Here is a 14,640-nt window from a genome sequence, read left to right on the forward strand (position 1 = left end):
CCCCTACGTAAAACGTCCCACCTCCCTGCTAAGCTAAACTTCTGTTGCAAAACATGTTCTAATCTCTTGACTCAGTCTTTGCAAAGCCTACTGCATCGTAAACCAACATATTTCCTCAAGTTTCTGAAGGTGATAGTGCAAATTTTTAAAACAAACCCTGACACTCCTTCACTTATTCTTCAAGTCTTCGAGAAGTTTCAAAAAGCACATGAATTCCCTTTAAATTTAACCGCTCGCATCTTTCCTCGTCTTTGCAGAATTTGAAGAATATAACACCCTTTAGTATAACCCTTGGTGTCAAGTCAAGAAGCATATTTCTTTATATAGATGCGAACTTTTTTTTTTGCACAAGAGAAAATCAATCTGCTTTTCAGCAAGTTCTTAGATGACGTGGCAAAACTGCCTAATGACACTCTGCGTTGCTTACGTGACAGTCAGCACATCACTCGAGATTAACATACCACATCAACAGCAATGTCTCTTTTTATGCAACAACATTCCATGAACTTACCTGATATATTAATTTAGATATTTGATTGCTTTCAAGGTCAACAGATTTCATGTGGAATATTTGTAGTTTATGAAATATTCTAGTCGAATCTTTCCTGACATAATATGAAATACAGTTTGCTTGGCATTCTGTTGAAACCTCGCCTAATTTTATTTGTGACGGATCATTTGTAGAGCCTAAACAGAGCTCAAACTCACCTGACTTAATTTGCGAGATAGGTCGTTGGTGAGGCATTCTTCCTCCTGCTCGTAATTGAGGGCTAACGTTTCTTTCTCCTTCTTTAAGGCCTGAATCTTCTTCAATAGGGTATTGCTAATAAACTCTTCTTCCTGCTCTGCCCTGGCTTGCTGTGGGTGAGAAGAGAGGATTAGAATCTTTCATCCGGGAGGAAAAAGTTACCCGAATCGTACTGAAATAAAAAAAAGAATTAACACGAGTATTAAGTCTGAAAAGAGAGTTTCAAGAGGGCATAAAATACCTGTAAACTAAAAATGGAAGGTTTAAGGTGAAATTGTAATATACTCAAATGAAAATGTTGTTTGACAGTGTGTAAAATCAAAACATGTATAAATAAGATTGGAATCGATATCTACTCTTAAATACTGTTTTTCTTTTAGTCATTGCTGTACATTTTATTTTTATGGTATATTGCTGGCTCTAGCACCATTCCTAAGCTGACTACAGTACAGTACTTCTAAAATTTATGGTACGTTCAATAACGAAAATATCAAAAGAAACACTGAAGTTAGTGACAAATGTTCGACATCCGACATCACTTAAGTGTCATTAGAGCCTCAACACTTGGGAATACAATGATGTCACTGATATATCAAACCTCAACACTTGGGAGTACAATGATGTCACTGATATATCAAGTGATGCAGTGAGGATGTTAAGACCAGTATTGACAAAGCTGTAAGATTTGGACAGCAATGCCTGGATAAATCTAAAGATTGCTTGACAACTTGCAATTCAAATATTGCAAAGTAAGGCCAGTATTTAAAAAAGTGAGAATAAAAAGGGACAACAATGTCTCCATAAATCTGACAGACTGCTTAAAAACTGGTATTTAAAATATTGCTAAAGTAGAAGAAAGCAAGAATTTATACAGACAAAACTTGGAGAATTACAAAGACAATGGAAAATTCTGAAAAGGGTACCTGCCATTGCCGAGATTCAAGTTCAGAGTGAAATGGGAAGACTATACTGTATTACAGGAAGGCATTACCGAGTTAGGAGGCGTTTAGTGGCTAGTAAAAACACTTTACGAAGGTTTTCGCATGACGTGAAAGGAAGTGAAGCTTTCACTATAGAAAAGTATTCCATTTTTCGTAAGTTTTGGGTTTCTTATGTAAGACTGCAGTGATTATTCTTAAAAATATAAAAAAAAATACACCTATAAAACTTGTAAAGCGCAGTTTTCCCATAAATGCCAAACGATGCCTTTTGTGTCACGTTCTCCCAGTCGTAAGGCCCAAAACCACAAACAAAGACCAAAGATAGGGTGCCAGACCAGAAGGGAATTCGGACAGGAAGTGTGCAAGATAAAACGACAGTGAAGAGATCTCTTCAAAACTTTTCTTACCATAGAGGGGAAAACATAACATAAAGAAACATCCTTCTGGCATTCATGGAAAAACCGTACTTGACAAATGCCATAAATGTATTTTTTTAGAATAAGCACTGCTCCACTATACCGTTTTTCAGGAAAATGCACTCGCGCAAAAGAAACCCTAAACCTATAAATCTCAAATGTGAAAAGGAATGAGCAATTATGATATAAAATGTAAAACTTAACTACATTTAATTAATAAAGACTTCCCAGTATTTAATATGCTAATAAATACCAAAACAGCACCATAAATAAAGTGATTATCAAAAAAAAAAAATTACTGTAGTTGCTCAAAAACAATACCAAAATTGACAAGTGTATTTGTGTGCACTCTGACACGGAAACTAAAAACAAAACATTGGCTAAATGCCACCGAGATGACCCAGCTGGTATGAATAGATTAAGTATTATATACCATAATTATTCTGATCAGTAAAAAAACACACTGAAGTTACTGAAAGATGCTGAAGAGTCAACTACCTTTATTATGATAGAAGCTCTCAAAGAACTGGGTACAAAAGTAATACATTTTTGTCCAGATTTGACTTATCCAGTGTAAGGAAGGAAAGTTCATTTACCATTCCATAATGCAGTTATGTAAAAAAAAATTACCAAAACTACAAAATTAAAGGGCTTAATTACTGAATATAACAGTTATTACGTGACCTGTATGAAAAACATAGTAGATTCCAACAATAAAAGATCGTAAGTACAAAATTGGCAGATATCACCGTCTCTGCTATCAGGTTAGCTGGAGTACGGTAACATAACTCTCAACTTTATTAGGCTAAGACAGTCTCTTACTGATATTCAATTTAACATGCTTGTAACAAGCTGTGCATAGATATTAATCAGTACCATGTATGAGAAGGGAGATAAGAAGTTCTACGTCATGCCAAGTACAAGTATTTTCCTCATACGCGAGAGAGGGAGATAAGGGCCTACCTCACACCACATTAAAGTAGCTCTCTACTGTATCTGTTGCGACAGCTGTGTCAGTCATCTGTGGTAGTTCCTTATCTTCAATGACCGTAACGAATCATGACAGAATTCGTTTCATTTTTTTGCCTCTACGTACATTCCGAGTACAGGAAACTTTTACCACATACAGTACAGCTTTTAACATTAACGTCGGCACATGCACTCTCTCTCGCGTGTGTGTGGACCCTTTATCGCTGCATTGCATCCAATTCCTCTATCATTTCTTTATCATCAGATGTTTTTCGGCTAGTTTTTTCCATCGAGAGATTCGGCATGAAATAAGTTCTCTCCACTCTGCTCTGTCCTGAACTCTTTCTGACTGGATTACTATCATCTTATTACAAGACAGGAATAATTAAGAGCAGTACATGCAAAATGTGGTTGTATTTACGAGAGGAAATTTGTTTTTTTACAAATACCGTACAAGTTACCACAGCAACAAGTTTTAATATTGATGCTACTTAGTCTACAAAGTAACTTTGAAGTCTATTTTTTTTCCACATGTATTCCTGTCAATTTAAAATCTGTTCATTCCTTTTTACATTAAGTTTATTCTTGAATTGTTCAAAATCATATCTCTACAAAATTTAAATACTTAATTTAAGATTTATTTTTAATACTTGCCATTCCATTACATAGCTTTTACTTCCATGCCAGCGGTAGTCCGACAGATTGAAACAAAAAAATTAACACACTCGGTTTTCTATGAATATCCATCTTCTATCCATCTAGTACTTCCCCCACCCCACACCAGGGGACCAATATGTACAAACACTCGTAGCTGATCAGTCTACTTCTGTCCACTTTGAATGTGGGGAGGTAGCCGATTCCCACATTTGAAAAAGGAGGTGGGCAAAGTGGAAATTGGCCAACCTTCTAAAGGCTACTTAGTAACAAAATACTTTGAACAAAACAAGTGTTTCTTTTAGCCAGTGAATTCAATCTATAGGCTATTAACAATGCCTTAGGAGGATTGTCACTGAAGTACAAGATCCTCATCACGAAGGTAGCCAAAATCCCTTTGGAAGATGCCCCCTTCAGCAGGAGGAGGGGTGGGGTTGCTTTGCCAAAACCCTGCAGAGCCAATGATGGATAACTAACAAGTACATATGTACAAGAAGGTATACAGGCAGTCCCAAGTTATTGGGGTTCCGTTCCGACCGAGTTAATGCTCTGCAATAATCGTATTTAATCTCCACGCCATGCAGATAAACCAAAGGAAATACAAGATTACCAAGCCACTGAGTGCCTTCAGTACCTTATCCAAGGGTAAATTTTTCAAGCTGAAAAGTTGTAGTCACTGCTCATATGTCCAGGGGCTTAACTTCCTTTAAGGATGGAAATTAGCATGAAAGTCGTTAGCCGAGGACCTCATGAAAACGAAATTACATTCATACTCTTCAGGAGCTCCGGTTTCCAAATCACTCAAAACAGAACCTTTACATCAGGTTTAATCCTTTTAGTGCAATTCCAACAATCATTACAGACAGTACTGGACCCCCAAGGAGTCAAGTTCCTAAGCCCTAGTGACTCCAGACTAGGAAAAGATACTGATGTAGGTAAGGGCCTGGCCCAAAACTGTACTCAGGTTGAAATAATGCAAAGGCAATTGCCTTAGTCAGAGCAAAGCCTACCTTTTCTGACTATGATTGTGGCTCTCTTACTCTTTAGCTGTCTCTAAGGGCTGCTGTAAAGTTTCCATAGAAACTTCTTTACAAGGAGCTTGTTCTAAACAGTTCAATGGTTGACAAAATAATGAAGTGAAGAACTGCATACAGATTCCAAAGTAAAGTACATAGCAGAGACCTGGGAAACTCCAATTTAATTCCTTGAAAAACACCTAGATGTCTTTGTCTTCAAACAAGTCTATAGCCAAAGCTAACATGGCCCTTTAAGCTTAAAGGCTGCTACCAGGAAGTTTCCTCATGCTTGAGAAACAACAGAAACCTAACCATGTTGTTTGTAGAGGTATCAGTGCTGGAAAAAACCCCCTTAATGTGGGACCATGAATTACACCCTGACCACTGGTGTTGGCAGAATCGATTAGTAGGTTTTCCCCCAGCACTGAAGGAAATTGGAAACCCAGCCTTCCCTGGTCACCTGGGGTAATCAATCAATGCCCAGAGACAAGTCACAATGTTGTCCTAATACACAGATGATTTCCCGAATCCTAACAAGAGTACGAAAGGCATTACAGTCTAAACCTAACCTGGGAACAGTTTGGTGTCCCTGCCCAAGGTAGAGGACCTTGCACTGGTGAACAAAAATTGGCAAACGGACGACTCCTCTTAGTCTCAAACAGGTCCATAACAGGGGATGCCCACAGCCCACCTCTGGAGGTTGAGTCCCTTCCACTGCTATTACTTATCTCAGTGACTGAGGTATATCCACTAAAATTTTCATAACGAATAATTACCTCCAGTAAGGTAATAACTCAGGATGAGGTTGTGTGTGTTAATTTAACCAAATAACAGAAAAAGGTGCAAGGCATTTAGATATACGTAGTAGTGTTCGCTCCTTACACATAAAATGATTATGCAATACCGTTTTACCAAACTTACTTTGAGTACACCCTAATGGCCCTATATAGCATGTAAGTGTCAAACTCCTTACCTTTAAATAAGGGCCAGTCTGCATTTAACAAACTGAGAAGGGACAGCCTCAAAATAGATATTTTTGCTCTCAGCCTTGGTCAGGACCAAAAACTAGTACAGTATCTTGAATGCAAAAGCCAGCATTTTGCAACACTTGCAATTCTCTTGCCAAGTCACAGGTCCCAGGGTTACCAAGAGAGGTTTAATTGCTCCAAGAGGCTTTTACTAAAGACTCAAACAGCTTTGGAAGTAAACACTAAATCCATCAAGTTTCCCAAAAAGTTAGTGTACCAGGCACCTTAATTACACCCAAACTAAAGACCTCCTGTGGTCCGAGTTGTACGCAATGTCCAGTACAGCATTACCTTTAACATAGGAAGACAAAGACCTAAAATCAATCTCTAATAGTTGGAACTGACAGCATTTAGAGTAACTAGGAAACTAAGAACTTAATGAAGTTGCCTATATAGGTGGATGCTCAGGAAATACCTCCAGCCCAACTCCAGAAGAGAGAAAGTAACCACTGCCTCTAATAACATTAGTAGTTGAACCTCTTCCAAACTTGAGGATAGATCCTCAGTCCACAGTTAATGTGAACATTGGAATCATGTGGTAACTTAGAAAACTTTAGCATGTGGAAGTTTTAGACGAACTTTCTTAAGAATGAGTTCTAGGGAAAGATACTAAAGGGGCAATAGAACTCAAAATCAACCCTTCTAGCCACTAAGGTACTACTATGAAATCCTATACAGTATTCCTTGGATCCTCTAAACTTGACAAGTATCTCTCTTCCAATCAAACAATGACAGCTATATGGGTTCGTAACCAACTAATATTGCTGAAAATGCCTTCCAAATCAGTCAGAGGACCTGTAAGTGAAGTTAAATATTGGTAACTTTAAGTCACGAACATGCCTACATTCAGATTTATCAGTTCTTACAGAAACTGACATAGTTGAAAATTCCGAGCCATTCTGTAGGCAGAATACTATTCCTCTTGATTGTCCCTGAGCTCACTGTTCCTATTCAGAACAACCCAAGGTAAGCTATAATATTCCCTGCTTCTGTCCAAAGAAGGGTCTTTCCTAGTCTGAGTAAAATGAATACGCTATAATGACATCAACATCTAGTTGGATAAAAAATATTTTATGTCATAAGTATACATATAATATATAAATATAAACCTACACATAGGTATATATAACTGCATGTGTATAACTATATACAGTATATGTCTAAAAAAGGGAAGATAGTTTGTCATAACATCGCTATTTGTGCTCTACTCTACTTACGCACTGCTTGAAGTTCCTCTGATTGCTAAAAATTCAAGATTATAGGTGTAACCAACCTCCTCCAATACCAGATAAACTCCAGAAATTCTAGATCTCCCATGATCGTGCCCCAGACCTACACTGAGGCATCTAAAGGACTGGATTCTTCTTCCCCTGAGAGCTTAAACTAACACTGAATCTGACGAGACCCCTGTTAACCCATGTTCAAGTAACAGGAAAGAACCCAAGCCTGATTTTTGCCAGGTCAAAAAACTTCCCCAAAATCATATGACTTTGATGAGAAGACCTCTGCTCCACTAAAAAAAAACAATCCTACAAGGACTGAGAACCTCTCAGAAGCGATCAGCTATATTTGGAAAGACCCCTAACTTAGGAAGTACTTCTCTTCTCCAAAATACATATGACGGCAAGAAATAAAATCTCAGGAAAGGCTCCCTTTACATGTACTTCATTAAATCCTTGAACATGCACAAGCCACCTAATGAAGGTCCTATTTCCACAAAATCATACGTCAACCTCTCCTTACAGAAAGCAATTCACCTGTTCAAAAAAGACATTGTGACCACTTACAACACTGGTTGCATATCAGACACCTGATTCATCAATCAGCAGAAGCACAAGCAATTGCCCTCCTGCCAAGGGAAAGGCGGGGTAAGTCTTAGCTACCAAAAACAAGCTTCCACCGAGGGTTAAAAAAACTCCTCTTTAATCGCCGTCGACAAAACCACTTGCTCCAGATCAAAAGGAAGAACGATTCGGTTGGAAAACTGTCAGCTCAACCAAATGATCTAACTTCTGATCAGGAAAATCTCACAATAAAACGAGAATGTTCCTAAACCACAGGGGAATCAGGAAAAATGAAACAGTAACCAGCTTTTTACTGATAGAAACTCCCACACCTGGGAAATGAGTCGAAATCCTTGAAACAGAATGTTGAGACAACAAACGGCAACTACCTGCCTTCTTAAATGGAAGCTGAAACGGTGGCGCATGCCGAGATTCTCTATGGGCAGGACATAGTCGAGAGAGAGACGTGCACAGGCGATAGGAGCACGTGCGTTAAGAGCACAATCGGTAGACACGCAAGTGAAAAGCACACGAGTGATAAGTGTACAGGCAATAAGCACACAAGTTTATGAGCGCAAAATAAAGGCACACCGGCGATATGAGCACAAGCCATGGGCACACAAGCGACAGGCATACAAGCCACAGGTGCACTTGCAATAGGCATGCAAGCAAGAGGCATACAAGCCATAAATGCACACACAATAGGTGCACAAGCCATGGGTGTGCAAGCGATGGGAGCGCAAGCAACACACACACATGCGCAAGAATGTGGCACTGCAGCAAACTGTACATTCGCGCTAGATGTGTGCTACTGGTGCATCAAAACTGCAAGGCGCATTATTGCCCTGGCCAAAAAAATCCACAATACATGGGAGAGCCGAAGACAGTCTAGGCTTCTCACTAGAACCTAACTGATACTTATACTAGCCTTAAAACACAAACGATCCTTAGCCACAGGGTTTGAAGTGACACTGATCAAAGTAAAGGGTAACTTTCCTTGACAAGGCAGATTAAACTCTCTTAAATACTACTAGAAAGAGGCAAAGCATCACTGTTACCAAGCTGATCCAATGCGGTAAAATTAAAGAGGGGGAAAAAACGTCAGGAGACTCCTCTTATTCTTACCCGAGCGATCCTATCGGAGAACAAATTCTGATGCTAATGCCAGACCTGGTTCCCTACCAGACTGAACAGAGGAAGGGGACAATGGGCACAGATCTGCACCGCTTTCTGACATGTCCCGGTTCCCTGTCACTCCAAGCCACGAGGGAGTAGGACAGGACGTGCCGAGGACAAGGCAAGAAAAAGCAGGGGCGCTGACCATTCCTCCAACGTGGGAAACAACCGAAACTTACCAAAACTCTCAGGAGGGTAGGCGAAGAAAATCAAGCACTAATGATAATAACAAAAAATTACTCCATCCTATCAAATCTAGTGCCCTGAATCAATGGGAAGCTCATTTGGAGGAACACATCGAAGAGAAGCAGCAGAGGACCTAAACAGTTGCTAAATGGTGAGGCAGACAAGACATGCATCCCTTTAACTTACGTCTTCCTAGTATTATCCTCTATGGCTGTTTCTATATCCTAACAAGCTCTCTCCATCTAAGATCAATTACTGCAATTCGTTCAACTACAATTCATACAGTTATCCATTCATAACCTTTCCCTCTGCAAAAACATATTATGAGGGTTAATAACAGTGGAATAATGCATATTATGGCAACTCTTACCTTACAGGCTTTTACTGAACGAATATTAAAAAAAATAAAGGAACAAACCAACAGAAAATCAAGTATACTCTGTTGAACTCCTACCCAAACCAGCGACAGAAGTAGACTGACCGGCTACGAGTGTTTGTACCTATTGGTCCCCTGCATTTCATTAGGTGTTCTTGTTTTTTTCTTTATCTGTCGAACTACTGCTGTGCGGAAGTAAAAGCTATATAATGGAGAGGTAGGGTTCACTTTAAAAATTATTGGCTAAACTGAACTAAAGAAAGTCATAATTTTTTTCAATCTGTCGAACTAAACTACCGCTGGTGCAAAAGTAAAAGCTATACAATGGAGAGGTAGGTTTCATTTAAAAACTTACCGGCTAAACTGAACTAAAGAAAGTCATAATTCTGATCGTTAGTTTATTTTTCTTGGCACAGACTTTGTTTCTAAACTAAACTGAACGAAATAGAACAATGCACAAAACTAACCAATACCAAAACATCTCTGCTTTCTAAACCTTACTACTATATACTCGCACTACGGTGGGTGGTGCCTTCCTCTGTCGTTTGATACCTAGGATTCTTGAAATTTCCTCACATTTCTAGAATCTCAATCAAAGGAACTGACTTGTTACCAAGAGTCCAGGCTATCCTTAATGTAAAATATTATCTACATGGAATTTTACCTGCAAGAAACTACTCAACAGCTCCCCGTTTCTACTTCTAAGAGAAAAACTGTTTCATAAAAACTAGCAATAATGAAGGGACTCTGGTACTTTTAAACGATAATATAGCAATTGGGAAAAAATGGCTTCTATTTTTTGTGAAAACTAGAGACAGGCAAAGTTTTAAAAAGTTGGACTGCAAAATAGTTGTGAGACTTTTAGGGATGGGCAAAAGTTGCGTAGCTGGGGTCTAAGAAGGAGCTCTGTAGAGAATATAGAATTTAGGCCAAAGGCCAAGCACTGGGACCTATGAGGTTATTCAGCTCTGAAACTGAAACTGACAATAAAAAGGTCTGAAAGGTGTAACAGGAGGAAAACTTCAAAGCAGCTGCACTATGAATCAAATGTTAGGAGAGGATGGAAAGACGGAAAGAGAATATGAAAGGAAGTACAGTAAAAGGAACGAAAGGGGTTGCAGCTAGGGGCCGAAGGGACCCTGCAAGGGAACCTCAAGTAATGCCTACAGTACACCACACCAGGTGCACTGATGGCGCTAACCCCCTATGGGGTCTACAGATTAAGCCACGTAAGGCACCCTTAAGTGGTATCCATTTAATGTTTCTTCGATGGACGGCTGTAAAAAAAAAAGCAGATTACTGTAAACAACAAACCTGGGCTCCCCAATAGCAGCCTTCTCTGACAGCCAGATCAAGCCACCAGATAAACTTGGGTATGGTATGGTACTTACGCCACCTGCTCTTATCTGATTATGAGGGCCATTTGTTATATCTAGCCGTGCTTGTCAGATGAAAAGCAGGAGGATACTATGTAGCCGAAGTGCTCTATGAGAAAGAAATAAGGTAAGCACCATGCTGCGTACTTTCTCCTATGTCCTCTGTGACAGATTTGTCTCGCGTATCATCTCTGGTTACTATTTCTCTTACCAATCCACCGTGCTTGTTCTGTTATAATCATTTGTGCTGACTATATCAACTGTAGAATGTATTCCTTATGATTATTTAGTACACATAAACTTTCCTATCATCTGCATTCTTTCTCATGACTGCGTGCTATTACCCATATTCTGTCTTTGCTTCAGAGCAGGAGCAATTTGCTTTTCTCAAACAAAGACCATTGTTTGCTAAATGCCTTTTTTTTTTACCAAAGCCTGGTGCCAAAACAGCAATAACTGAAGCTAAACTAATCATGCTTGATGACAAGCATTTAAAATAAAAGTTACCCTAAATATGAAGACAGCAAAATAGTAGTATGAAAAACTAAAAGATTTTCATCATCATGAAGGTTCCAACAATCATAGACTAACAATAACACACACTACCATTTCATGTTTCCCAGAAATACAAGGTGACAAGCCATACATGGCTAATAAAAGCTGCACTGGGTACAATGTAATAAAATGCCTAAAATCCCAGAGACTGTACCCTGAGCAAGAAGTCTAGTTAAGAAAACCCACAAAAAGGTGTGCCACTTACATTTATCAGCATGAAGAACTAATTAACAAATATAAATCTCACAATAACAGGTTTTTAATAATATTTTTAAAAAGCTATAAAACACCAACAAAAAGTAAAGTAGTCTTTTTACTGAAGTAATCTCTGTGGGTCACTGGCTATTTAGGGCAAAAATTTCCCTTTTAAAATGGAATAATTCATTTTAATGCAGTATGTTTGTAAATGTTAAGCACGAATAATAAAGTAGGAAATGGCAAAATGGAATACTTCATTTTAATGCAGTATGTTTGTAAATGTTAAGCAGGAAAGATAAAATAGGAAATGGCAAATAAAGCATAAAATTACATGCAAAAGTTAGCCAACAATTTATAATGGATGACATAATTTGTCATTAGCTTAATTTCAAATAGTTATTCATAAAAGCACATGTTGAAGCAAGCAAAAGAAGAGAGGCTGGAGGATAATCACTGAAATTGAGAATTACAGCAGAAAGTGCAAAAAACACATACACAATGGGAAAAAAAATTTCATATTCAGTCCTGAAAGTGATAACCTCACCTTCAATAAACATGCAAGATACAGTAATTATTTTAATGGTAATTACAGTAATTGGTTTCTGCATGCAGCTTTTGTTGAAGACAAAGAAAATAAAAAAAATGCAAAGGTACATCGAGAAAGGGAAACTCGTTCTTAGCCAGCAAATCTGTCAGATGTGATTACATTCTTATACATAAGCCTTCTTTATGTAATATGCATTTAAAAATAAAAGTGTTAGGAAACATTAAAAACCACATAATAGGCAAACAGGTTAAAACCTCTACAGTAACAAGTATTACAAAAATCAACTCCATTTCACAGTCATAAGCAATTTCTTAATATTCAAGTAAATATTTTTTGTATAAAGCTTAAAAACTGCTAAAATTGCAGTTCAGAGACTCACAGAGCGAAATTTTATATCCACTACCACCTGAATGAAAATCTGTAAGAACATATATTTTCAATTTGAAAATTCTTTAACACAAGCAATATAAAGCCCCAACAATCCCATAAAATACCTAAAAAAAGTATCAATATGGTGACAAGTGGCATACAGAACTTTAAACCATTCTCGGCAAGACTAACCTAGTTTGGTAAACTGCACATGTGTCTACAGTCAAGGAAGGTACTCCTGATTTTCCCTTTCTACTACAGCCTATTTAATATCCCCTTCATGTCCACGACAAGTGATGTCCAGTAACAGCCTAGGTAAAACTAAAAACTAATACCGCGCCTCTCTGGTACAGCAACTACCAATTTACATGCAAAATGGGTGCCGTGTTCAGTACCAGCCCTTCAGGAGTGAACGTAATAACATTAATAAAAGATGGGCAAATACCATATAAACATAAATAAAAGACATATATGTAAACAAAAACATAAAAGGCAGTAAATATTCTGGTCGGTGAACCAGGCTGCGGTAGTCGTCTTCAGTTTTGCCAACATAAACGACCTAGGCTTTCACTTTATAGACAAAACACACAAAAAATTGCCTTCTAAAGCCTGTCTCAAATGCAATTTCTGCAAATCAATTCTATACTTGGACACTGCAAGAGAACTGACCTAAGAGCCTATTTTTAAGGCATATTTAAGCTGCCTTTCTAAACAATTACGTCTACCCCTATGAAGGTACCTGTGACCTATGGTAACCAGGCCTATTTGACATTGATGGCAAAATACCTTCTATGAAATAACTTTGGCTGCACGTAGAGAGTTTGCTAATTTAATATAATTTTGGATCAATAATACATATTACTCAAACTACCATTTTACTTTTTTACCGAGATAGTATAACCTATTTAATGTCAGTAACGAAATGCCCTCTAGGAAATAACCAAGGGTTCACACTGACAGTTTGCATATTTTACATGATTTCAGCCCAATAATACATAGTACCTAAACAAAATCAATTTATTTCGGTAACAATTTGACAGAAGGACCGAAGCTGACAGAATATTTGGGCCGGAGTCGCCGATGCAGTTGTGACAAGAGCGACTCGGAGGACGAACTACGTACGGCCATTTCTCCCCCTTAAAACAAGGGTTAAAAAGGACACCGCCTTCGGATCCCCCCTCCCCTGCGGCCGCACAAAGGGCGCCGCGCCCCCACCCGGAGTGACAAGGGCCAGACGCGCCTCCACGGGGCGGGGGAAAAAGGGGCGAGACGACTCGGGGACTTACGATATTGACGGAGGCCTGCCGCAACGCCCTGTTCTCTTCGTGGAGGCTCTTCACCCGCAGCTTGTAGGTCTCCAGCTCCGCCCTCAGCACCCTGTTCTGCTGCTGGAGGCAGTCGATCCTCTTCTGCCACTGGTCGCGGGTGATGGGCGACGGTGGCATCGACGGGGGCTGCATGGTCGGCCCATCTGTGACGGAAGACGAGTCACTCTCGCTCGCGCTGTCGGCCATGTTTACACTCTGACGGGTTCGGCGGCGGTTCCACCGCCCGGCATTAGGTCCGGGGCCACAATTCGGTGGTGGTTCTCGGCGCTGCGGCCGCCTATATACCAACCGTCGCACCCTGTCACCTTTTTCGTCGAGTGTCGCACCCGCTCACCTTTTCGTGATTCGCGAAACGGGACGGAAAAACTGCGGAATGAAACTGCTTTTAGAGTTAAATCTAACCCCCTGCGCCTAACGCGGACAGTGCACTAGTGTGCCCGCTTTGTGGAATGAGCTCTTAGGAACCAGGAACCTCCACCTTGGTCGGGCGGTTATTTGTGTCCTGGAAGTATAAACAAAGCGTACACGCCCACGGCCACCCACACAAATGCACGTAAATGCACACGGTTTGGTTAACTGTTTTCTTTTTGGCGTGATTTATAAGTGTTGCGTAGTCCCACAGAGGTATAGGCGTGCGCGGTTGGGGCCTTCATACACCCACTACTGGCACGTGCCTGCTAACACCCACAAATACACTCACAATAAATATATACTTATATACTGTATGTATATATATATATATATATATATATATATATATATATATATATATATATATATATATATATATATAGCGCCATTCACCTCACTTTCCCTTTCTTCTTAAATACCAAAGTGATTCCTCTTTGTATCTCTTTCCTACCATTTATCCAACACTTTCTCGATCTTCCTCTCCCCGCTCCCCATAACGCCCCTGAATTATACACCCTTTTCATGACCCTATCCTCATCCATTCTTTCCACATTACCAAACC

The 14,640-nt window shown here is 39.4% G+C and overlaps 1 protein-coding gene across 1 annotated transcript in view; it reads right to left on the reverse strand.

The window, feature by feature from the left end:
* Positions 1-14,118, reverse strand: part of LOC136830322 (coiled-coil domain-containing protein 6) — a 37,968-nt gene extending 23,850 nt beyond the window's left edge. The window contains exons 1-2 of the mRNA XM_067089747.1: positions 13,626-14,118; positions 709-858 (exon numbers count right to left, since the gene is read on the reverse strand). Of these exons, the coding sequence (XP_066945848.1) occupies positions 709-858; positions 13,626-13,853 (378 nt within the window). The 5' untranslated portion in view covers positions 13,854-14,118. The remainder of the gene's footprint in view (positions 1-708; positions 859-13,625) is intronic.
* Positions 14,119-14,640: the final 522 nt, after the last annotated feature.

Source organism: Macrobrachium rosenbergii, chromosome 46 (assembly GCF_040412425.1).
Source record: "Macrobrachium rosenbergii isolate ZJJX-2024 chromosome 46, ASM4041242v1, whole genome shotgun sequence".
Lineage (NCBI taxonomy): Eukaryota > Metazoa > Arthropoda > Malacostraca > Decapoda > Palaemonidae > Macrobrachium > Macrobrachium rosenbergii.